The sequence below is a fragment of the Penicillium crustosum genome (genome assembly GCF_028827405.1).
Source record: "Penicillium crustosum strain IBT 35664 chromosome Unknown utg000004l_segment0_segment0, whole genome shotgun sequence".
Classification (NCBI taxonomy): domain Eukaryota; kingdom Fungi; phylum Ascomycota; class Eurotiomycetes; order Eurotiales; family Aspergillaceae; genus Penicillium; species Penicillium crustosum.
In genome coordinates, this window is record NW_026623125.1 from 677,782 (window position 1) to 700,766 (window position 22,985).

Below are 22,985 nucleotides of genomic sequence, written 5' to 3' on the forward strand. Positions count from 1 at the left end.
CTGCTAGTCCCTAATGATAAGCTATTTGAAAAGGGAAATGTTCTAGAACTTCCATATCTCGGTTTGTGCATTCCTCGCAGGGCGCATACTTTCAAGTATAGTCCGGTCCGATATCGGCCTCGTTATACTACCTTGAACAACTGACCACGTTACGGAGAAAACATATAAGAGAGCCCATCGAACTTCTCAATTACTGGAAAATCATTCAAGTCTTCACAAATACAATCCTTGAAACATACATTCTCACTTGATTTTCTGTTATTCCGCTTGTTCCTAATCGATATTCCACGCCAAGACTACGACTTCCCCACTTCTCCATTCTACAATCTGTCAAATACACCATGGCGTCCAATACAGAGGGCCCTAAAGACCACTGGTCAGCCGAAGTATGTGTTTCTCCGATGATATATATGTGCCATAATTAACACAGCCCAGGCATATTCAGCCTCTGCATCCTTCGTGCACTCCGCAAAAATCACCGGCAAACTTCTCACCTCCCTGGACCCCAAGCCAACAGACAAGGTCCTTGATGTCGGCTGCGGCGATGGAAAATTCACAGCGAACTTCCTTCCGGCCATAGAATCCGTCTTGGGCATTGACTCTTCTGCGTCCATGATCGAGTCTGCTAACAAAGACTACGCAAGCCCCAAAGCCAGCTTCCGTGTTGTGGATTGCCGGTACCTGGAGAAAGAAACCTCCATTGTGAACGGATCATGGGATAAAGTGTATGTCTTTGATTATGATACATGATACAAGATGCATGTAGCCCGACTTCTAACACCAAAACAGAATCTCCAACGCAGCCCTCCACTGGATCCTACGTGATGAGTCGACGCGCATGTCGACACTTCGCGCAATCCACGGCTGTCTGAAGCCGGGCGGCACGTACGTGTTTGAGATGGGCGGGCACGGTAACGTTGCCGAGGTTAAGACAGCCCTTATCTATGCACTTGTGCAGCAGGGTATTTCTATCGAAAAAGCAAGAGAGACAAGTCCTTGGTTCTTCCCCTCTGATACTTGGATGAGAAATGCGCTGGAAGAGATCGGCTTCAAGGTTGAAAACGTCGAGCCCGAGTACCGCCCAACAAAACTCACCACCGACGCCAAGGGCGGTTTAGAGGGATGGGTTAGACTGATGGGAGCCCAGTTCTTAGATGTGCTCCCCGAGGAAAAGCGGGATACTGCAGTGCAGCAGATTTGCGACGTGCTGCAGGATGTTGTTACTCGTGGCGAAGATGGGAGCCAGTGGCTGGGATATGTGAGACTGAGAGGTATTGCGAAGAAGATCTAATGATGATTTTCGTTGGAAAGGGTTCAGTTTGCAGATTGCTGCTTCCGTCGCTCAATGAGAACACCAAGAGGGATGTCCTCTTCATCATAGAACTCTGCTTCCTCATCCACCCCAAAGTCGCGTAGTCTTTCTCCTTCGGCGTTTCGCCAGGCCTCTTCGCCTTCGTCTAAGTAACTCTCGGAGTCAGTTTCGGACTCATCACTATCACTTTGAGCATTGTCGCGCTTTTTGTAGCGATCGTAAAATGGTTTGCGACGTTGTAGACCAGGACTTTGCTGGAATCGTTTCATGTCTTCCTGTTTCCGACGGTTGAAGGCATCAATCTCATCCTGAATAGTTGCATATGTAGGCATGCTCATATTACTTGGTGGCCTTGCACTAGCCGGAATCGGGATTCGATCTGGATCTGGAGGTGGCCATGACACACCAGGATCTAACAAAAATGATGAGCAATCGAAAAGCTAGATTACTGACTCATCCACTCACCCTCAAATTCATTGGTCTCGAATTCCCAGCCAGTCCGACGATCGGGTGTTGCAGCCAGTGGCCAGAACCAGCTTATGAACTAGAAAGGCATTAGCTGCGATATTTGGACCGTGAACAGACATACTCACATTAGCGCTTCCACCCATACTTTGCTTGATATTGGCCCAGATTCCAATGTCGTATGGGTATTCCTGCTTTTTTATCCGAACTCGAATTCCTCCAGGACCCTCAAGATACCCGCCCAGCACACGGGCGCGACGAACAAGAGTAGCATGTCTCTCAATTTCCCAAGTTTCAATAGTGGTTGTGTTAGATCCAATCGACCATAAACTCCTGAGCAGGAGGACAAAGAGACCGAAAGCTGTCAGACTATTTACCACAAGCAGTATAAACAAGTGGATGAGTTGCCCCAATGTGGGGCCGAGATACTATTCAAATATTAGCGATCTGAGTGGTAAAGTGCTTCGAGTTACATACGCTGGGCAGGTGACTGTTCTTCCATACAAATGATGCACGCTGCCAGAGAAGAGTCTCCAGATAGGACATGCCAACAGTCGCATAAAACAAAAAGCGCATGAAATGCGGAAGGGTAAAATGTGAGACGCAGTTCGAGGTCCAGGGACAATGATGATCCATTTTGGGAATGCATCTAGGAGAAGATCAGCAAAATTCTCCATAGCGGGCATTCCTCATCAAACCTTTTACAGGTTTTGCAGTGGTGAGCGCGAGGCGGTTTGTAAGCTTCGCATCTACGACACCATCGCTGGCGACTAGCGAGTGCGTCACCTTCTTGTTCTTTGGGTTTCGGTCGCTCCTGGGACTTGGGAAGTCGACCGGGATCTACAAAACATGTTCGGTAATAGCATATCCAGATGCACAGAGCGAATATATTGATCTTCCAAGTTTCGTCCGTTGTGAGTGGCACAGGCTCGAAGTGCAGAAAGAAATACTGTGATGTGTAGGCGAGGAAGGCGATCAATACACTGACTCCGGGGATCGCGAACTTCGTTATTGAAAATTCCTCGCCCAACATTTCAGCGTCTTCAGCCGTTTGAATAAGCAACGCTGAGAAGCTGCAGAGGCGTGAAGTTGAACGTGTTGTTTATCGGGACCCGTGGATGGCCGGGCCCCGGGGTGTGGCTATGCTGACTAACGTGTGTCCGGCCTCGCGCGTGGAATTGACATGTAGGATGGAATCGACGTCGAAAATGAATTTAGTTTCTTTTGTTAAAGGTTATACATGGAAAGATTGTTTCGCACACCTTATGCTAATACTACCTGTACTCTACTTACAGCACTAATAAGGGGGAAATATGTAAACAACGCCCAAAAAGACTACAAAAGACTACCAAAAAAACACCCCAAACCCACCAAAACGAGGTGACAAGGTCGCATGTGCGGCCGACTATTCTTGTAATAACAGGCTGGCATTCTGGATATGATAGAAAGTGATCGATTTAGAGCAAAAACAAGTACAACACAGAATGAGCTAGGCACGTCGAAGGAAACTAAACCTAATTCGGTTGATGTGGGGGCAGACCCGGAACCTTACTAATTTAAGACAACCACGCCACGTGATCCTGAATGCCAAGACAGTTCGATCCTCCTTCGACATTTGCCGAGTCGATGTGCGTCAACTAGAAGCCATTGAAATTGTTCGCATGTTTTTTCAGCATCAATCAGCTAGATGAAAGAACTTGGGGTGCTTTCGGAGATGAACAACTAATACCAGGCGTGCAGGATGCCGATTGAGGCTCTTCCTCAGAAAACAATCCGCGCGATTGGCTCCACATCTGTCATTTCAGATCCCTACTCTGTTGTCAAGGAACTTATAGACAATGCCCTAGATGCTTCTGCCACGTCATTGCAGATTGAGATTTCCCCAAACACTGTGGATATCATACAGCTCAAGGACAATGGTCACGGCATCTCTCCAAAGGACCAGCACTATGTCTGCAAACGAGCTTTTACTAGCAAGATCCAGACTTTAGATGATCTCAGAAATGTCGGTGGGTCATCATTGGGGTTTCGTGGAGAAGCACTTGCCAGTGCCGCGGAGATGTGTGGGGGGTTTCGCTGTCACTACTCGAGTTGAGTCCGAAGTTGCCGGGCGATCTTTGAAGTACGGAAGAAATGGAGAACTTATTGGGTATGCTGACCTGGCCAGATTTTTTGAATCATGTGTCACTGCTGACATTTTATTGCAGAACACAAAGAACGTCACATCCTGTGGGCACAACTGTTCGTATGACAGACTTTCTCAAACACCTCCCTGTCCGCAGACAAACTGCCTTGAAGGGTGCTGCGAGAAATCTCACAAGGATAAAAAAGCTTCTCCAGGCATATGCGATGGCTCAGCCATCTAAGAGGCTCTCACTGAAAGTGCTCAAAGCGAAAAATGAAAACAACAATTGGGCCTATGCGCCAAGCGCAGACGCCTCGATCTCAGATGCAGCTCTCAAGGTAGCCGGCACAGAAGTATCTTCTTCTTGTGTCGTGAAACGACTTTCGTCCCACATAACCGATGGGAATCAACAACGATCATTAGATCAAAAAGATTATGAAGCCATCGTCTTTCTTCCGAAGAAACAATTTGGTGAGCTCATCTTATTGAACATCCGATTATGTGTTTACTAACCAAGTTAGATACCTCCAAGATCAATAACACGGGCCAATACATCAGCGTAGATGGCCGCCCTCTCTCTAGCAGCAGGGGAATTGGGCATGAGATCGTCAAGATCTTCAAACCATATGTCCGTGTTGCCGCATCTAAAAGCGAATCCTCCAAATCGGTTAGCGATCCTTTTCTCTGTTTGCAAATTCGCTGTCCCCGAGGAACGTACGACGTAAACATCGAGCCAGCAAAAGATGATCTGCTCTTCGAAGACCGAGATGTAGTCTTGGCCTTGGTGGAGAATTTGTTTCGCGACCACTACGGTGAAATAAATGGGGCGGAGACAAGAAATTCCAACCAGGGCAAAGATGATGCCTGCAAATCCGTCGAAGGCCCAGAAGTGTTCGAACTTTTGATGGCTAGGAAGCCGGATAAAGAACTTTCTGCACAGCCTCGCGAACCTGTGAACCCCTTCAGCGAAGCTATACCTCACACGCCTCTCTCACAGAATCCGCTTCGTTCCGAGTCCGCCTTTTCGCCTGTGGTTCCTTCTAGTAGCAAGGGCTCGGAAAGTCTTGATGAACCGACCACTGCCAGAACCAAACGTTCCAGCTTCGTCAATCCGTGGTCTATCTCCAGAATCAATGCCTCATTTCAAACACCGCGACGTGGGGGCAATTCCCTCACTCAAACAAGCCCCGTGGATCTATCTAACGGTAGCCTGCAGGGGCCAATCCGAAGGGAGAGCGAATCTCGGGGCCTCCAGAATTCACCCATCTCGAACTTTACAGGCCCTCTTGCCTCTCGACCTGCATCTGGGTCGCCCGTGAGGCGCCGTCGACAGGACCCGCAAGAATCGACCGAGTCCTCCCCTGAGGCTAATCGTATTTCGAGCGCCCGACGCGCTGAGAGAGAACGTGATCGAGATCGGTATGGGAACGGAGCTTTAGACACTTGGTTCCAGAGAACCACGCAGGTCTCGCTGCAGCAAAGCCCTATTGAGGAAGGACCGACACAGAAACCGGACTCACCGCTTTCTTTACTTGCCCAGAAACGATTTGAATTGCCCACGGAAACTTCGCCAGGAATTGGACATGTCGATGGGCAAAATGATGGTTGCTCAGACAGCCCATCTAGGAATAGCATCACCCCAGAAGCTGCTCGTCATGTGCCGTCGCTACCCGAAGACCAAGGCGAGGACATCCCACAGTCAATGGATAGTGGTCGAGGATTTCCGGTTCTTGAGAGATGGGCCGCTCGACTTCACGAAGGCGTGAGCCATGAGGAACCATCGGATCTGGAAAAAGCGCTTGACTTCGAAAGGCGGAAGAAAGAAGCCATACAAAACAGTCGCCTACGCTTCAAGCAGAACGATAAACCGTTCAGTTCACAGTCTGATCCAGTATCGCATTCGCCTCATAGCAGTCGATACCTTGCCGCAAAAGCTGCATTAATGTCATCGCAAACTTTGATCGGCGAGCCGGTCTCTGTGACAACACTCTCTCCTCACGATCCGCGAGCATACCTCATCCGCCAGGCAAGGGACCTTTCCACCGATGAACCTTCAACGAATGACGGAAAAGCCCGGAGACTACCCACTAAACGGCTTCCCTTCGAACGTATACCCGATGGCTCCGACTTGCATGATCTCAGTTTGACTTGCTCGGTTGACTTGTCGCCCAGCTCGAACTCGTTCAAGCGGAATATACACGAAAATCTATATGCCGGGAGTGACAACGAAACTACAGCATTCTCGGCATCTGATCTTGAGACCTGCTTGCCATTCTGGAATGAACGGTTGATGCTTATCATGAATCAAAAATACAAGAGTAAGGACGATTCACAGCCTTTAAGTATTCACATTGATCTTGCCTCCATTATTTCTCAGCATGTGCAAACAGCTCAAAACAATTAAGGCTGGCTATACTTACCTATCGAATACCTTGGAAGAGGTATTCACTGGCCGCCACCCCAGAATACTCCTAATATGTCTCATATTTTTTTTTAAAAAAAAAGATTACCTCTTATTCTATAGATCAAATACCAGAGCTTTTACACTTCATCATTTCTGGTCGGCTTATAAAATCCCATACGAGCTGTATGTTAGGAAAAAAGCGGGTCATGCAGGCTTCTTTTGGAGCCTGGCCATGTGGCTCTATGGAGCCCTTTGGACCAACCAAAGTTAACCATTTCGAGATCGAAAGTTGCATATGGACAGCCGTTAGTCTTCACCTATCTCAATATCAACGATTCTTCCCGTATTATAGGCATGCTATATATTACTTTTCATTTTGAGGTTTCAAATATAATCATTATTTTTTAATCATGCAACACCTGCAATAGGAAGCCCCCTGCAGCGCGGTTTGCCCACTTGACCCGTTACATAATTCTGACATCAACGTCCGGACACCACCAAACGAGCTATAAAACAACCTCCAGATCACGATCCATTGATATTTCACCAGCCCTTCAAAAATCTAGGTGATGCGCTAAAATGACATTCTTCATCCCTCCCTCGGCCCTGGAACACCAAGCCTCAAGTTCTCTCCATTCCCCACCGCTCAAAAACAAGATAACACCCGGCGACGTGGGAATCCTGAAATCAACCCTCCTACCCTCATTCGGCCTGTATTCCAGCCTTTCACTCGCAACATACATTGCAGCCAAAGCAACAAACCGAGTCGAACTCAAAGACTGGCTCTGGCCGTCCGCCCAAGTCCTCAATGCATGGTGGACCGCCGTCGGTCAACCAATGTGCACACATGACATCTCATTCAGAACAGCTTGTGAGGCTCTACCATGGACCAAAAGGGTTCTTTTAAGCTGCGTTTCTATTTGGGGCACGAGACTCTTTGCCCGGATTGCATGCCGGTCATTATCCCGTGGGACAGATGATGCGCGGTACGAAGGGATCAAAAAGGAACCTGGCTTTTGGAGAAGTGCTTTCTTAAAGATATTTTTACCCGAAGCTGTTGTGTTAAGTGTTATCTCTTTGCCATTCACGGTTCCGTTCACTACGGGTGATGCTGCGCTTCCGATAAGCGATGATGTGATAAATATTGTTCGAGCGCTTGGCGTTGGGATTTTTGGTGCTGGGTTTGCGATGGAAGTTATGGCGGATACACAGCTTGGACTTCATCGGCAGGAACGGACGGATTTGTGTCGACATGGTGTTTGGGGTTTGGTGCGTCATCCGAAGTAAGTTCATCTGCGATATATATATATCTCCCTTTACATTAAATGACATGCGCTGATGATTTCACAGTTACCTCGGGGACACTTTGGTCCATTTTTCATTTGCCTTGCTTAACATGGCTGGTCCATTTAATCCAGTTGTGATACTGGGACCTGTGGCAAACTACCTATTCCTTCGCTTTGTGGGTGGTGACAAGCAGACTGAGGCTAGCGAGGAAGAGCGCTATAAGTCTCAGGACCCACATAAGTATGAGCAGCTGCGACAGTGGAAGCGAGAGAAGAACAGTTTCTGGCCTGATTTGCATGATTTGGTGAACCCATGGGCATTGGCTGTTGCTGGTTGCGGGTTTATTGGCGTTGTGATTGAGGAGGGGTTTAGAGGTGCATATGATATGTAATAATGCGGATTTTCGTTAGTTTGTACCTGCATAATAAAATGCAAAATGAGATGAAAATAATCCCCAAAAAAGCATACTATGACAATAAAATTATGACTGAATGAAACAATTCTAAAAATCTTGGCTAGGTGACAACCTCCATCTAGGAATAAACCTACGGGTTCTAACATATACCATAGGCCCCGATGGATATTCATTGCAGTCGTAGAACGATTGGATTGGGCTCAGCTGGAAAAATATTCTCCAATTTTTATTTGCGCAATGACATCGCATCCATAAAGCTGTGGTCCTTATGACTCCCACCCTTCGATGTCACACAATACATTCAGCAGTTTTCCAGCTGTGTGACGTTAATCCAATCGATATATACATGTGTAAATTCTAATACCCTTTGCCCCGTGTATAAGAGTTGATCAACGGCTCACCCCGAGCGATGCGGTCTAGGTTTAGTGCCAGGATATCAAGAGAGCGCGGGAAATACTCCACTCCAAGAGCGCTGACATGTGGACTGATTTGAACATTGGGCGCATCCCAGAGAGGATCATCATTAGGAAGAGGTTCGGGATCAGTGACATCAAGTGCGGCTCCACCCAGGACCCCGGAATTTAGCGCATCGACTAACGCCTTCTGGTCAATAACCTTGCCTCGTGAGATGTTGGTTACATAAGGCTTGCTCGTATGGTGATGACTCTGGTTAGATAGAATAGCGAATTCCTCTGCGCCGAGGAGACGGGTTGTTTGCGGAGTCAGCGGAAGTGAGACAACCAGATGGTCTAGCCCGATAGATAAGAAAGAGCGGATAGCTTCCCGGTCTGTTCCGTGGTGCCACGATGCAGGGATTGAGCCGTCTGGATCTCCGGTTCCGGGCACGATGTAGCCGTTGTCATGGCGGGATTCAGGTGTTGGGCGTGGGGTAGCTGTATATGCGTGGACGGTCATTCCCAATGCCTGCGAGACGCGGGCGACTGTCGGTGATCAACTTTTGTTCTCAATTTCATGAAATTTGCAGCTCTGGGGTATTGAGCGACAACGGGTGAAACGTACTTTGGCGCCCGATACTTCCGTATCCTAGAATACCCACCTTCTTGCCCACTTGATCGTGTATACCTGGCCCGTACGCAGCCTTATCCCATGAATGAGATTTCTGGGCCTCATAACCCTTGACATATTTCCGGGATGATACTAGCCAATTCATCACAGTCCATTCGGCAATCGGAGGACCGTGGATACCCGAGCTTGTAGTGATGGGGATATTAGTTTCTAGCAAAATTGGATTTTGCAAAAGATGATCCACGCCAGCAGAGAAGGTGTGAATTAATTTAAGGCTACAATAATGGTCAATTTCATGCATAGTAAACCTGGCTAGGGTGGGAGCTCACTTCTTCGAGTCCTTGATATCTGGAAGGTTGGCGAAAGTCGCAAGAATAGTGGCCCTTTGATATACTTCTGCGCGGGGTGTTAGTTTCTGTGAGCTCAGATCTTGAAGAACGATGACAAGTTACCAGATGGAACAGGAACACCTGGCTGAGCATCGTAAATAGTGACCTCGGCATCGGGGAATTTGTCTCGGATAACCTCTTTCAGCTCTACAGGCATCGACTGATAGAAAATAACGAGCACATGCTCCGGTAAGAATGCCGCATCACCCATGATTGTAATGAAATTCAGTGTTGTTTTCAAGATGCGTGCGGGAGTCAAAAGAGGGTTGGGGATTTTAAGTGAGAACAGTCCGGGGCGCGGGCAACGGGTTTCTTATCAAAGTGCCCCGCCTCGGTGGCTTAAAAAGGCAATTCGACATCTCAAAGGGTAACATCTCCATGTGAACGGGTCGGATGCTGGTTTCTTATTGGAACTGGCCGCCATTTTTGGAGAGATGGTGGTAGTTTATGCGAGATGGCGTGGTATGGCGACACTTTGCTTAGATATGGTCTCAGAGCACGTCGAGTTAGTACTATATGGCAGTGTTCGTAAGAGGGTTTTCATAATAAGCCAAAGGAGCTTTCTAGAGCAACGGATGACACCATCAATAGTAAAAATATACTACGATCGGATTATTATTAGCATTGACATACATGCATGGTATGCATGATTTGGCCTGAGGATGAGGATTGATGCCTGAATGCCTGGATGCCTGATATTCGTCGGCTCCATGCAAACTTAGCAAACACCTCTAGCGACTAATTTACAACTGTATGGGAATCCCTTGAGGTGGAATTTTCTGTTTTCTTTCGTCTGTACTGATTAACATGACAATATGTACAGTAATGGACACGGATACGGATAATTGGAGCGAGAGAGCTGTGTGTCTTCCTGAATATACCCTCTCTTGCGAGGGCTGCTCCTACAACTTTGCTAAAAGTATCACTTTCAATCACTTCAGTATGATCCATGTCGCACAAGGAAGGTCAAGTGCGGCAGAAAGCTACCCTGTGCGAACTGCTGTGTACCAAAGCGATCCTGCGTCTTCTCAGATGCTCCAAAGCCTCGAGAGACAGGCTTGGAGATGTATATTACAAGGAATTTTGACGCCTGCAGTAAACCGATCATACTTCTCACTTAATTGTAGAAAGGATGGGGTACATAGTCACTATAGTATATACTTTGTAGTAGGTATCGGGTTCTGTGCCAAGAAGATTAAGTTACCTCACGCGTCCAAACGCGTCGCGTCAACTTTAAATTTTCAACCTGCAACTATGGGACCATGCACGTCTTTAACTAGCAGGCAGCTTGTGCCTGATAGCCGCGGTAAAATTACCCATAAAGCATGAACTAGAATTATTCCCACTTCCAGTATGAATATACTGCGAGTCTTTAATGGTTGAAATGAGATCTAAACTGTAGAACTGTAGGACTGGAGAACTGGAGCCCTTCTCCACCCTCGGGATGGCGCCACAGCCAATATCCCCTAATTTCAAAATCGCAGGCGTTCCAATTCAATACACAACCTAAGGAGTACTTCTCTGAATATCATACCGGCTCAACGAATTATCGCGCACAAATTTCAGATCAAAGCCGCCCAAAATGTCACTGGAGATCCACCCCGCGTCTCCCACCGATGCGCCCGAACTCACGGAAGTCTTTTACGCCAGCTTCCGTAGCGACCTCGACAAAACCATGTTCCCAAAGACACCGGATGTGACGGAATGGTGGGAAAAATATCTCAGCGATGTGATCACGGGCTCAATTGCAGGCGAGACCAACGATGTATTGTTCAAGGTGACGGAGGGTTCGGAGAATGGCGGGATCGTCGCATTCGCGAAATGGAAGCGCCCCGTGCCGGCTGCAGATCGCGATCAGCACCAGGAAGAGATCGTGTGGCCTGCTAGTAGTGATAAGGAGCTATGTGATCGATTTTTCCAGGGCATGGAGGCGCGGCATGAGAAGTGGATGGGCGACAGGCCTCATTATTGTACGTTTTCCTTTTTCATTTTTGCTCGATTGTTGCTTGCAGTATTTCGAGTTTCGCTTTATGCTTGCTTATTTTATTCCTCGAGCAAGTACAAAACGAATCGCCATAACTAACCGTAATGCATAGATCTGGATATGCTGGGTGTTCACCCTTCCCAACAAGGGAAGGGCCTGGGGTCGAAGCTCCTCAAGTGGGGTCTTACGCGCGCCGATGCTGAAGGTGTGGAGGTTTATCTGTCCGCATCTCCGGCTGGGAGACCCTTGTACCTGAAATATGGGTTCCGGGAGGTTGATACTTTCGAGCCATATCCCGACTATGTGCAGGTAGCGATGATACGCTCCCCGAATGGCCAATAGAAATTATAGCCACCGAATAAAATGTAACAAGAATGTATTCCGGGAATGCGCTTACAAAGTTGCACGCTATAAGTAGTAAACTGGAACTTCATAGAATGAGTATCCGTGTCGTGTGGATTATTATCAAGACTTTTTGACTAAATTTTGCGCTTCACTAGACCAGGGAAGTGTTTTATCTATGGCCATTGTTGGAGATGCAATTGATCTAAAATCAAGTCGGGTCCAGCATTCTGTCCGCCCAATCCTGTTTTTTGGCAAACTTCAAATTGCGTACTGGTCGGGTAACTTTTGTTGGCGTTGCTCTCAAAAGCAAACTGTGGGCCGAGACAGACAGGGGAGTTCATGAGATCACTAAGAGAGCCATAATGAGGGAGCAGTTGCAATCTTGTGCGTGTTTGGGTTGCTGGTGCGAATGTCCAATAGGCGCGGAACTCATCAGCAATAGCTCGCTCATAGTCTGTCATCGTGCTAAGTAGGTAGTTGAGATAGGTGTTTTCAGAAGAGTGTGTCACGGGGGCCAAAGGGTATGATCCATTGAAGGAGCTACTAATAGCTATAATCTCTTCGTCAGTAATATCATTGACGAGAGTTCAGTAGGAATGTCGACTTACAAGGTGCATTGAAGCGGAAAGCCCAAAAGCACCTCGTATTGATTCTCGGGGCCCTCATCATGTTTTGAGGATAGAAGTAGGGAATATTCTAAGATGACTTTCGTGCACAGGCCAGAAATGCTCGTTGGAGATCTGTTAAAGCTCCGTCCTTTCCCGATCGATAACGGAAAATTCATCAAGAGCCATAATAACAATTGTAAATAAGGCAACGAAGTGTGAGGTGGACTTCAGGACTCATGTTATCTAGAAAACACACGACAATCTGAGTATATATTTACAACATCGTGATCGTCTACGCCGATGCTCTAGCTTGAGTTTCAATCGGGAGCGCGAACCACGCAGCAGCCATGATAATCCAAATCGCACCACAGAACCAAACAGGTCCCCCGCCCGAAACAACAGTGCTATCGAAAGTGATGATGATATAGGCAATCAAGCCAAAAATCCCCCCAAAGAAGCCCATGACACCCAGGCCGAACCCGCGCACTGTAGTCGGTAGAACCTCAACAGTATAAAGCGTCAGCGTAGACATGCCAGCAAAGCGAAGGAAGCTGATAATGCACTCGAAGGCCAACGCAGAATTGCGCGACCGGGCCACAGTAGCGAGAAGCATAAACAAACCAGTCAGAATAGCAATGCCAGCTCCGGTGCGCTTCCGCCCCAGACCCTTCACTTCGATGAGGATGGTTGCCACGAGCGGGCCGGGGATAGCGCAAAGCGCGATATATAGGTACCGGCTGTATAGGTAGGACCTCGAGACTGTTGTCGCGTTGACCTGGGATACACCTTGCGTTGCGAGATAATTACCGATATACTTTTGGTGGACCACGAAGGTCAGACCCATTATGCTCCACAGCAGGACAAGACACACTGAGCCGTAAATATTGAGTGAAGAAACAAGCGCTTGCGAGCGAGATTTTGTGCGTAGTTCAGCTTCGGAAGCGTCGATTGTGGAATCAATCCGCGCAAATGACGCTTCGGTAAGCCATGTCTGGCGCTTGTTGTAAAGGGCAATATCCTTCACGAGCTGGGTTGCTTCTGCGTCGCGGCGTCGCGAGAGGAGGAATTTGGGCGTTTCATGGAGATTCAATGCAAAACGACACAGATACAGGAAGAGAGTCATGCACCCGAAAGTCCACCATACGTACCGCCAGCCCTTGTTGCTGACATAGTGACAGGACGAGGAGCTGCTGGATGAGGAGCTAGCACTGCTTGAATGGCCGAGGGCGCGTTTGCTGCTCATCGACTGAGAGGTGCTCACTTCATCAGGACCGGTGCCACATGTATATAGAGCGATGAAAGCCCTAGATATTGATTAGTGATGTTTCCAATGTGTGGTCTGGATATTGCTTACCATCCCACTGCAGCAGCAACCAATTGTCCCAATCCCCAGAAGACACCCTGTAGAGCAACTAGATACTGGTGTGACGCAGGCAGAGACTCTAGAAGAATCATTGCATCGACAGCTTGGTTCCCGGCGGCAGCAAATCCAACAACGCAGCCGACGACACACAGCCCCGTGAATGAAGGCATGCCCGCACCGACTAAGCCACCCATTCCCATCAGCACGATGGTGCTAGTAAACATCCACTTCCGACCCAGTGTATCAGACATCATGGGCCAAGCTGTGCCGCCGACAGTGAGACCAACAAACAAGCTGACGAAGAGATAATCAGTGTTGTCACCCATAAAGAAGAACTGGGCTTCATTTCCAGCTGACGGGGCAATGACTAGGAAAGACATGATCCAGAACTATTACCGGACAGCCTTGATTAGTACTGAAATGAGGGGTTTCTGTCCAAGCCGTGAGTACTCACACTGTCAAGAAACCAGCCAACGCCAGTCATCAAGAAAAGCATCCATTGATACAATCCCATGCCCATGTCCAGCAGTGCTTGATTTAAGAGCTGGACCTTGGCCGCAAAGACAGCATCGCTTCCCGGGTGGATGTTCGGTGTTTCGATTGTAAGCCCAAGGAGGCTTTTATGCTGTTTGTCTGGCACTTCGCTGATTTTGGATGGCCCTGCTTTTTCAACATCGTTAATTAACGTCGATGCAAATGCACTCTGTGCCTCAAAGTTCCTAGCGGGTCTGATGTGATCATCATCGCTCGACATATTTGCTAAATTGTGCTTAATTAGGCTCAACAAATATGTGTTAGATGTGAAGGGCAGTCTTGATCTCCAGAAATAATGTCACCACTCGGGCCCGCCTTTGCCTATTTATTGAGAATGTACCATGTATTGAGTCACATAAATTTGTGCTAAGCAGAACACGAGCTGGGAGTAGATAAGCAAAAATTGCACCCAAGTGCACGAGGCTAGGCCCATAACATAATAGGATCTACGCTGTCTAGGGTGGACGAGTGTGGGTAACTTATCCACAATCTCCTCAGACCCCGACCCCTAGACAGGAAATATATCACAGGAAGCGGGGGTTCTATTTCTCTGGTACATCATAATGGAGACCGGCATTGGCTAGAACATGAAATTCACGGACTGAAAGTCACATTAGGCAAGTCAATGAGCATTGGGTAGCATTTGCAGAGGCAGTCGAATGGGCTAATACCCGCGGAGGTAATCCCAAGGCAAGCTATTATCAATCGAAAGTCTTGATTCAACCAGTCGATAACAATTGCATGGCTTGCAGGGCTTTCTCCGAGGATAAATTCTCCTCGGGACGCGACACATACGTTCGCGTGCACTGATCGGGACTGGGGCGATGGCCTTGATGGATATTACCGAGCCTTCAAGATAGCTATTGGTTGAAATAAACTCCACAGAGGGGGATAGAGGCGTTATGAAGGCTTGGCTTGATACCGAGCCACGCAATCGTGTTTCGTGATGTAGCTAGGATGATTCATGAACATTCGCTCAAATCCTCGTTGGAGTTGCAGCAGATAGATATAGGCGCGATTTCTTTTCGCATGGAAGTTCAACGGTAGATAATGCAGCTGTGGATGAACGAAGCTGCTAAATCCGAGACTCGGGGGAGACTTCTGAATTGGGAATCGCGCCAAAATCGGACATGTAACAAGGGAAAGTTGGGGAAACAAGGAACGGTATTTTCGTGGTGCATCTGCAGAGCTGTTCGAATCACTAAATCTTCCACCCAGGAGACATACCTCCTATGGTTATGTCTTAACCCGTGCGGATGGTTGGTTTTGCAAGGACGTTGAAGGGGCTGTCATGGCATAGGGTGACGATGAATCACAGGATAACCTAAGATATTGAAAAGAGATATTAACCACATGGCCCACTCCACATCTTAAGAAAGTAGAAATAATCAAACCAGGTAATTGGAATTAGCGAGATAGAATGAACTACTTGCTAACTATTTCAGAATGTTCAACATCAAGATCCTTGCTATCCGCAGAGAGGCCATTCCCGTGAGGAGCCGCGCCCTCTCCATCAAATACAACCGCGATTTCTTCAAGAGAGTATCCCTTTGTTTCGGGGTAGATGAAGTATACCACGATAAACTCGATGGCGACCCACGGAATAAAGATGATATAGAACTTCCACGTGATATTTTGGAGGCCAATAGGAAACGCGTAGGTTGAGAGTAGGGTGAAGCAAGTGGAGAAAAAATGGAACAAAGCCTGGCCCCTCATGCGAAGATGGTAAGGTAGGATCTCCGCAATGTAAAGGCCGAGATTGCCATTCAATCCAAAGTTGTAACATGGCGAAAAGAGATAGAGGAAGGCAACCACTGCACCACCTGCCACTTTGTTCGAGGCATCTTGGGCGAATATAGCACTGCCAGTAGTGATACCAACAAGACAAAGAAATATACTCGTTCCTGAACCGAGGAATAGAACTCGACGACCAAGCTTATTGGGAAGAGTGGCGAAGTATAACGAGGAAAACCACGAGAGCATCTGTTGTGTTGCATTAATCAAGGTCTGCTCTAGACTGCTTGTTAATCCCACACTCGAGAGAACCGGCGAGAGGTAGTATGAAATAAAAGCGTTGCCTGACATCTAAATATGGATAACACGAGACCAAGATTAGCTTCAATGTATACCTCTGGTATTGATCATGAAAACATACCTGAGCAAAACACGCGCTCCAGAACAAAATAAACAGGCGTTTCCGATTTCCACCAGAACGGGTGAACTGCAAATAACTCTCAATCCAGGTATTATTTCCCATACTGCGTTCATATTCAAGAGCCTCTTGGATGTCGTTGAATTCGAAAAGAACCAGTGGATCCGCCTGATTCCCTTCCGCGTGGTATTTAGCAAGGGTTTCAAGAGCCTCATTGCTTCTACCCTTGGATACAAGCCAACGTGGGCTCTCTGGAACAAGGTATAAACCAAGAAGTTGCACAAGAGACGGAAGGCCTTGGAGGGCAGATGGAATTCGCCATGCAGCGCTACCATCGATACGGAATGTCCCGAAGGTTGACCAAGCCGCAATAATTGCTCCGAGGGAGTACGTTGTGTTGAACATAGCTGTTGCTGTAGCTCGGTGCGCTGGGTGCGCGATCTCTGTGATCAAGGGGGCGCCAGATGCCCCAAGGAAGACTGTTCCGCAGCCTAGAACCCCGCGAGCAATGACGAACATCTCGAGGTTCTGCGCACCACCTTGGAGTGCTGCCCCTATGCAGCAGATGGTTGCACCAAGGGCAAGACCAGCACGTCGACCAAAACCATCACACACAAATGATATGAAAGGAATACCCACTAGGCCACCGATTGGATAGGCAGCATTGAATAAACCGAGGGTAGCTCCTTTGGGCTCTCCAAAATAGCTGCGCCAACTTTCCACTGCTTGTAGGCCATTCATCATCGACCCATCAAAACTATCGTTGCTGAATGTTAGCTAACTTCCAAAAGGCAAACGATACGTCGGGGTTCCCCGCTAGGAGACAGGTCGGAGGCATACCCCTGAGTGAAAAGAGACAGTAGTGGAAACACCATGAGAAGATTCAGCGAACGTAGGTTTTTGTGCCTCCACCAGTGAACCACGTCCACGCTGCTCTCCGGCATCTCTACCCTAGAAGAAGACATATCAGGCGAAGGTGCTCTTTTGGCGGTGGCCCAGTTTCAAACACGCTCGATTGTAAAGAAGAATCGTTTAATTAGTCTAAGACGGTCTTGCGGGGAGATGCCGATGAGACTTTATATGTGCCATCCCTTTTTTCCCTTAAGAGAGAGAAACCGTGCTATAGCGATCCATATTCCCGTTCTGACCAAGCCGTTCTGGTACTCCGGGGTTCTCGGGTGCGGGGGAGAGTCTTGCGAAAAACCGGGGAAATAAAGCTATTCCGAGCGAGCATAGTCGCGCAAAGAGTGGCTAGGTGAAAGGATTTCCAAATTTCTATGCCGATATCGCCGCGGAATCCCGGGTCAATCTCCGCTCGCCGCCAAGAAGTGTGGGGAATGCCGTAGCTACCCCGCGGAATCCCGGGTGTTCGGTAGAGAAGATTTCCCAAGGTCTTTCCAGTATTGCTGTTGATTAACTACAGGTGTACGTAAGTATAACATGGCTTACCTAGGTAAGATATATCATCTTGGTTGAACGTTTGTTGTACAAGCAACCTTGAAACCGTTCCAGTAGAGAGTCCCGGGTACTTTTTTATCTCTTTTTTCATCCAATTCGATCATGGCTACGTGGATATGGCATCCCGAATGGACAGAGCATCCAACGGACTCGGCTGGGTCATTTGTTCACTTCCGCAAGACAATAACCCTGACGGAGATCATTTCAAAGCCAGTATACATTCACATCACGGCCGACACGAAATACAAGCTCTATATAAATTGCGAATTTGTATCTGCCGGACCCGTCAAAGGGGACCGTCATCTTTGGTTTTACGACGAGCTAAATATTCAACCGTACTTGAGATTGGGAGCCAACACCATCAATGTGAAGGTTCTACGATTGTACCATGCTACCACACACGCCACCAGCTTTCCACGATTACATGTGCCAGGTCTCCTCATCCGCAACGTCGGCTTGGATCCCGATCTGGGCATCAATATTCAGACCGATGGCAGCTGGGAAACGACCCTGGATGAATCAACCACACTACCCACAGACATTCTAGAAGACGCGTTCTTACACATCTACGAGAAAGTCGGTCAATACACGACGCAACCAAACTGGATACCAGCCAAACCTTTGGTCTTCCCCACCTCCCATGGCCTTTCGGCCCCATGGAAACTTTCTCCCCGCATGATCCCGTTTCCTCAATATGAGTCAGTGACGTTCAAAGCGATTCACAACATCGAAAGCAACCAGCCCCGAGCGAACTGGGAAGAAGCTTTGCTTGGCCCCCATGACACAGATTCCGAGGGAATCAATCTTCCAGCTGGAAGTCGGCATCATTTGGAACTAGAAGCTGAGAACCATACGACTGCACTGCTTTACTTCCGGTTCAAGTGCCCTGCACATACTGGTAGTACCATGCAGGTGACCTACTCCGAGTGCTATGAAGACGTACCCAACACTGTCCCATGGATCAGAAGAAAGGGCGACCGCTGTGATACTAGAAAGAAACTCGTGGGACCACAAGACGAGTATAATATTCCTGGTCTCGCGGATCAAAAGCTCCGGAGCACACTGACGTACAACTCAAACTGTTCTGATGAAGACGTCTTTGCGCCGTTTCACTTTCGCACGTTTCGATTCCTGGCATTGGATATCACAGTGTCAGCACTCTCAGATCTCACCATGAAGCGCGTTGATATAACCACAACCAAATATCCCTTACGGGTCCTTGCGGATTTTGATGTTCCACCCGCTGATACTGTCTACCGGCAAATGTGGACAACAAGCATTCGAACACTATCAAATTGCATGCATGATTGTTATGAGGACTGTCCGTTTTATGAGCAACTTCAATATGTGATGGACACCAGGAGCTCAGCCCTTTTCACATACTGTTGCTCAGGTGACGATCGCTTAGCACGTCAGGCAATCATCCAACTTCACAACTCATACTCGCCAGCAGTCGGACTTACAGCTAGCCGCGCGCCCGCTCACCAACTTCAGCTAATTCCACATTTCTCTCTGTTTTGGATCTGCATGATAAGCGATCATTTTGAATACTTCAATGACGCCGAATTTGTTCGTCAATTCTTGCCCGTGTGCGACGGCGTGTTGGATTCGTTTGCTCGCCGCATCGACTCTAAGCTCGGGCTCATTCGCTTGTCTGACAGCTCACAGCAATGGGACTTTGTCGATTGGGCGGATTCATGGAAGCCATTGGGGATTCCACCAGCCGCCGAAAGGACTGGCTTTTCCTCATATACCAACATGTTGTATGCATACACACTGAAACGGATTTCGGAAGTCTTGGTTTCCGTGGATCGCCCAGGAGTTGCTGGAGAATACCAATTAAGAGCTGATGCAACCCGGCTTGCAGTGAAATCCCATTGCTTTGATGGACGCTTTTTCACAGACGGAATAGCCTCCGAAGCCACTTGTGACAACGACTATAGCCAACATGGCCAGGTTTGGGCCGTGTTGTCTGGTACCGCTACGGGCAATTTGGCTTTTGATATCATCGCTGAATGCACTGCAGTGTCGGGTACTAGAACATTTACACAGACATCAACGGCAATGTCTTTTTACACGCTTCGTGCTATGTCAATGGTTGGAGGTAGTCTGTATGACGAACGCTTCCACGGATTTTGGGGGCCATGGAAAGACCAGTTGTCCTTGAATCTTACCACATGGTTGGAGGATACAGTCTCCCAACGATCAGATTGTCATGCATGGGGAAGCTCGCCAATATATGAGTTCACGACGGAGGTTGCTGGCATTCGAATGGGTACACCAGGATGGAAGACCATGATTTTCCATCCACGCGTCGGTTTGTTCCCAGCACTCGATGTTAAAGTACCCTTCGGGGTCCCTGGATCATCTGGAATGGCCCACGTTCATTGGAAACGCGAGGAGAATACTATCAAAATTTCGTTGTCATTGAACATGGATACCGGGGAGTCTGTAAGAATGCCCATCCGAGTCGTTTTTCCAGATGGACACAATGAGTTGATGGACGGGGCCGAAGATATAAATTTGACATTGAATGTGGATTGAGCAACTTTACACTTCATCTGCCCATTTCATCAATTCGAGGGTCGTGGACTAGCTAAGGTATGATATAGGGAGGCCTTGTCATGCATATTATTGTTGTACATAATGGAACCAACCATCGGGGTAAACTTTGGTTCACAGTCATCTATTAATCTTCTGTAACGTCTTTCATCAGGTCCTCAAGTATTTCTAACTGACTAGCGATATCCTTCGCTTCAGAGCTCCAGTATCTCAGCATTTGCATTACCTGTTCAACGCCATTCTTCCAGGAGTGGGGAAGTAAGGTGTCAAGGCCCCGACGAGCTGCACCACATAAAACTAAGGCACTACGTGTACAGGATCGCAACATAAGCCATGCACCATGGTGGCGATAATAAAATCCAGGCTTGTTACTTTCAATCCGAGAGGCATACATATGTAGCCCCTTCCGCGCAAAGGCCACTAGTTCGGGATCGTGAGACAGACCTTCGTGAATGGCATCGAAGACGAAAGGCCAGTAGATCATCTCGAAGCAGTCGATGGCATGGCCATTCAAGATAAAACGCAAAGCAGAGTTTTCATGATTTTCATCATGCGCTGCCTCGCTCGGCGTATCGGGTTTTAGAAGCGTGGGAAGCGAGTTCAGTCTAGACGAAAAAGGAAGTTAGTAGGTCGAGAGAAAGAGTATGAGAAATACAGGCAAACTCACAACCCGTGTGCTTGTCCCTCGAAGTCCCTAATCGTCTCTACATCGGCCGATTTTTCAAACGGCTTGCAATTATAGATATAATTCAAAACTCGGTTTCCTAACCGGCGAAGGGCTATCTCCGCAAGATAGAAATACCACACGGTCTCTCCCTGGCTTTCAAGATCTTTGGGAGGAGAAGGGAAGAGGGCGGGATACGTCAGGTCCAAGCAGGTGGTATTTCCAAGACCCAGTTCCAATCGAAGTTCTCTGTAAATACATGGTTAGTCCGATATTTCGATTCTCACAAAAGGCGACAACTGACAATTCCGACTTAAAGCATGTCCAATATATGCTTTCTTGCAGAGTGTGGTTCTCATCATGACGGGGATCGTTTGGAGGTAGCGGAATGTGGAACCCTTCACAGCACACTAGAGCTTGGACAAACATCGGCCGAGCTTGAAATGGTCGAAGTGTTGCCATCAAATACACACCCGCGAGAAAGAAGCACTGGGCTTCAATCATACCACTATCGCCAAATAATACACCCATCCGCTTTCTGGCTGCAAGAAAGTATGCCTCTGCTTTCTTGAATTCTACTGACTGGCGGACGTCCAAGGAGGAACATGAGGGTTGGCTTTCAGGAGGACCGGAGATAGTTCCTAGTGCATATATCAAGAGCTGTTGGGAGTGAGCAGGGCCTATCACCAATGCTTTCACGTTTACTCACAAGTAGACATGACTTCGCATCCCAATCGAGACCATTAAAAAGCGTATCTCTCATATACTCTTGTACTTTATCAATTTGTAAGACAGGGTTGTAGATATGAATGTGTCTGATGAAGCGTTGCAGTAGCTGCCTGGCTCCGCCATTTTCGAACTCCAAAGAGACAGGCAAAGACTTCGGTTCTGAGATTCCGCTTGGTTGCTTTAGTAAGGCCCTTAAATCATGTTTTTGTGCTAGATTGCAAGACTGAAAGACTGGCCAACTCAAAATACTCTCCACATTGATATGATACAATGTAGATGATTGCGTCCTCTCTAATGCTTGCAGTCTCCCTTCTGTGGGCGACAATCCCCGATTGTTCAGTGCAGCCTGCGCTAAAGACGGCTCTGTTGTTGCTGGCAGAGGCCCCGGGGCCAAGGTGGATCCACGGACCAACTCTTCCAGAGTGTCTAGGCGCTGTAAGATGAGAATGCTGGCTGGGTCAAACCTATAAAATTCGATTAGCAAATTTTATTTCTATCAGTCGCGAGTTCATTGATTACGTTGATTTGTCATTTTCTCGGTAAATGCACGGCATCGCCAATCCCACACAAGAGCCACACACGGGCTTTTCATTATCGCACTTTATTCGTTTGCGTCGACAAGTGTGACATGCTTGCGTGGCCCGCTTCCGCGGGTACGAGGGTCTTTCGTTATTTTCCTCTCGCTGTCTTTTCCGGGGGTTGCAGGTTTCCTCTGTCGGCATTTCTTCGGGGGATAGGTGGGTGGGGTGTTTGGGGTTTCCAAGTCGTTCCAAGCTATGCACGATGAGAAAGTGGGGTGCAAGGTACAATGCATGGAACAAGTTTAGAAGACAGCGGAATCCCGGGACGTTAGATATAATGACCGGTGGCAAAAGGGAATGTCTGGTATGTGGGTGAATGACCCCTCGCGGAGTCCCGGGTGTAGCCGGTCCGGGGGAGGTCGGGGTAAAATATACCGAGTGGACCTACTTACTTGCATGGTCCATACTCTCATGTTTGCTATGCCCAGTTGAAAGCAGAAGGAAAGAGAACACCAGACCCTGATAACTAGTGTGTGCTGTACAATTTATCAAATATAATGGACGCGTCTGCACTTCTTACGTTCATAACCGTTTTTCTTTTCTCACCACTCAACCATTATCCATCACGAGTTCTCTTCAAAA

General features: G+C 47.9%; 11 protein-coding genes across 11 annotated transcripts; 5 read left to right on the top strand and 6 right to left on the bottom strand.

Annotated features, from left to right (window-relative positions):
• Window positions 1-341: 341 nt before the first annotated feature.
• On the top strand, window positions 342-1,291 carry N7487_009310 (class I SAM-dependent methyltransferase; the record flags this gene model as incomplete). Its single annotated transcript, XM_056877040.1, has 3 exons — window positions 342-386; window positions 436-725; window positions 790-1,291. 3 exons carry the CDS (start codon window positions 342-344, stop codon window positions 1,289-1,291), a joined length of 837 nt encoding a protein of 278 aa, XP_056725620.1.
• A 23-nt stretch (window positions 1,292-1,314) lies between these two features.
• pfa4 (putative palmitoyltransferase with autoacylation activity Pfa4) lies at window positions 1,315-2,849 on the bottom strand (the record flags this gene model as incomplete). Its single annotated transcript, XM_056877041.1, has 5 exons — window positions 1,315-1,724; window positions 1,778-1,856; window positions 1,906-2,205; window positions 2,255-2,426; window positions 2,476-2,849. Coding segments are annotated over 5 exons (1,335 nt in total), but the record flags the coding sequence as incomplete, so codon positions are not given.
• Window positions 2,850-3,518: 669 nt separating this feature from the next.
• N7487_009312 (putative DNA mismatch repair protein) lies at window positions 3,519-6,306 on the top strand (the record flags this gene model as incomplete). The annotated part of the gene is made up of 4 exons (XM_056877042.1): window positions 3,519-3,786; window positions 3,827-3,926; window positions 3,985-4,373; window positions 4,424-6,306. The coding sequence occupies 4 exons, from the start codon at window positions 3,519-3,521 to the stop codon at window positions 6,304-6,306; spliced, it is 2,640 nt and encodes an 879-aa protein (XP_056725622.1).
• A 579-nt stretch (window positions 6,307-6,885) lies between these two features.
• Window positions 6,886-7,984, top strand: N7487_009313 (DUF1295 domain protein; the record flags this gene model as incomplete). Its single annotated transcript, XM_056877043.1, has 2 exons — window positions 6,886-7,589; window positions 7,657-7,984. 2 exons carry the CDS (start codon window positions 6,886-6,888, stop codon window positions 7,982-7,984), a joined length of 1,032 nt encoding a protein of 343 aa, XP_056725623.1.
• A 381-nt stretch (window positions 7,985-8,365) lies between these two features.
• Window positions 8,366-9,634, bottom strand: N7487_009314 (D-isomer specific 2-hydroxyacid dehydrogenase family protein; the record flags this gene model as incomplete). Its single annotated transcript, XM_056877044.1, has 4 exons — window positions 8,366-8,949; window positions 9,029-9,309; window positions 9,364-9,430; window positions 9,487-9,634. 4 exons carry the CDS (start codon window positions 9,632-9,634, stop codon window positions 8,366-8,368), a joined length of 1,080 nt encoding a protein of 359 aa, XP_056725624.1.
• Window positions 9,635-11,005: 1,371 nt separating this feature from the next.
• Window positions 11,006-11,749, top strand: N7487_009315 (uncharacterized protein; the record flags this gene model as incomplete). Its single annotated transcript, XM_056877045.1, has 2 exons — window positions 11,006-11,393; window positions 11,520-11,749. The coding sequence occupies 2 exons, from the start codon at window positions 11,006-11,008 to the stop codon at window positions 11,747-11,749; spliced, it is 618 nt and encodes a 205-aa protein (XP_056725625.1).
• Window positions 11,750-11,925: 176 nt separating this feature from the next.
• On the bottom strand, window positions 11,926-12,213 carry N7487_009316 (secreted lipase; the record flags this gene model as incomplete). The annotated part of the gene is made up of 1 exon (XM_056877046.1): window positions 11,926-12,213. One exon carries the CDS (start codon window positions 12,211-12,213, stop codon window positions 11,926-11,928), a length of 288 nt encoding a protein of 95 aa, XP_056725626.1.
• A 439-nt stretch (window positions 12,214-12,652) lies between these two features.
• Window positions 12,653-14,477, bottom strand: N7487_009317 (uncharacterized protein; the record flags this gene model as incomplete). Its single annotated transcript, XM_056877047.1, has 3 exons — window positions 12,653-13,664; window positions 13,715-14,112; window positions 14,178-14,477. The coding sequence occupies 3 exons, from the start codon at window positions 14,475-14,477 to the stop codon at window positions 12,653-12,655; spliced, it is 1,710 nt and encodes a 569-aa protein (XP_056725627.1).
• Window positions 14,478-15,682: 1,205 nt separating this feature from the next.
• Window positions 15,683-17,374, bottom strand: N7487_009318 (Lactose permease; the record flags this gene model as incomplete). The annotated part of the gene is made up of 3 exons (XM_056877048.1): window positions 15,683-16,342; window positions 16,413-17,166; window positions 17,250-17,374. 3 exons carry the CDS (start codon window positions 17,372-17,374, stop codon window positions 15,683-15,685), a joined length of 1,539 nt encoding a protein of 512 aa, XP_056725628.1.
• Window positions 17,375-17,969: 595 nt separating this feature from the next.
• N7487_009319 (uncharacterized protein) lies at window positions 17,970-20,411 on the top strand (the record flags this gene model as incomplete). The annotated part of the gene is made up of 1 exon (XM_056877049.1): window positions 17,970-20,411. The coding sequence occupies one exon, from the start codon at window positions 17,970-17,972 to the stop codon at window positions 20,409-20,411; it is 2,442 nt and encodes an 813-aa protein (XP_056725629.1).
• Window positions 20,412-20,556: 145 nt separating this feature from the next.
• Window positions 20,557-21,812, bottom strand: N7487_009320 (fungal specific transcription factor domain-containing protein; the record flags this gene model as incomplete). The annotated part of the gene is made up of 4 exons (XM_056877050.1): window positions 20,557-21,034; window positions 21,097-21,342; window positions 21,398-21,773; window positions 21,803-21,812. 4 exons carry the CDS (start codon window positions 21,810-21,812, stop codon window positions 20,557-20,559), a joined length of 1,110 nt encoding a protein of 369 aa, XP_056725630.1.
• Between the last annotated feature and the right edge of the window lie 1,173 nt (window positions 21,813-22,985).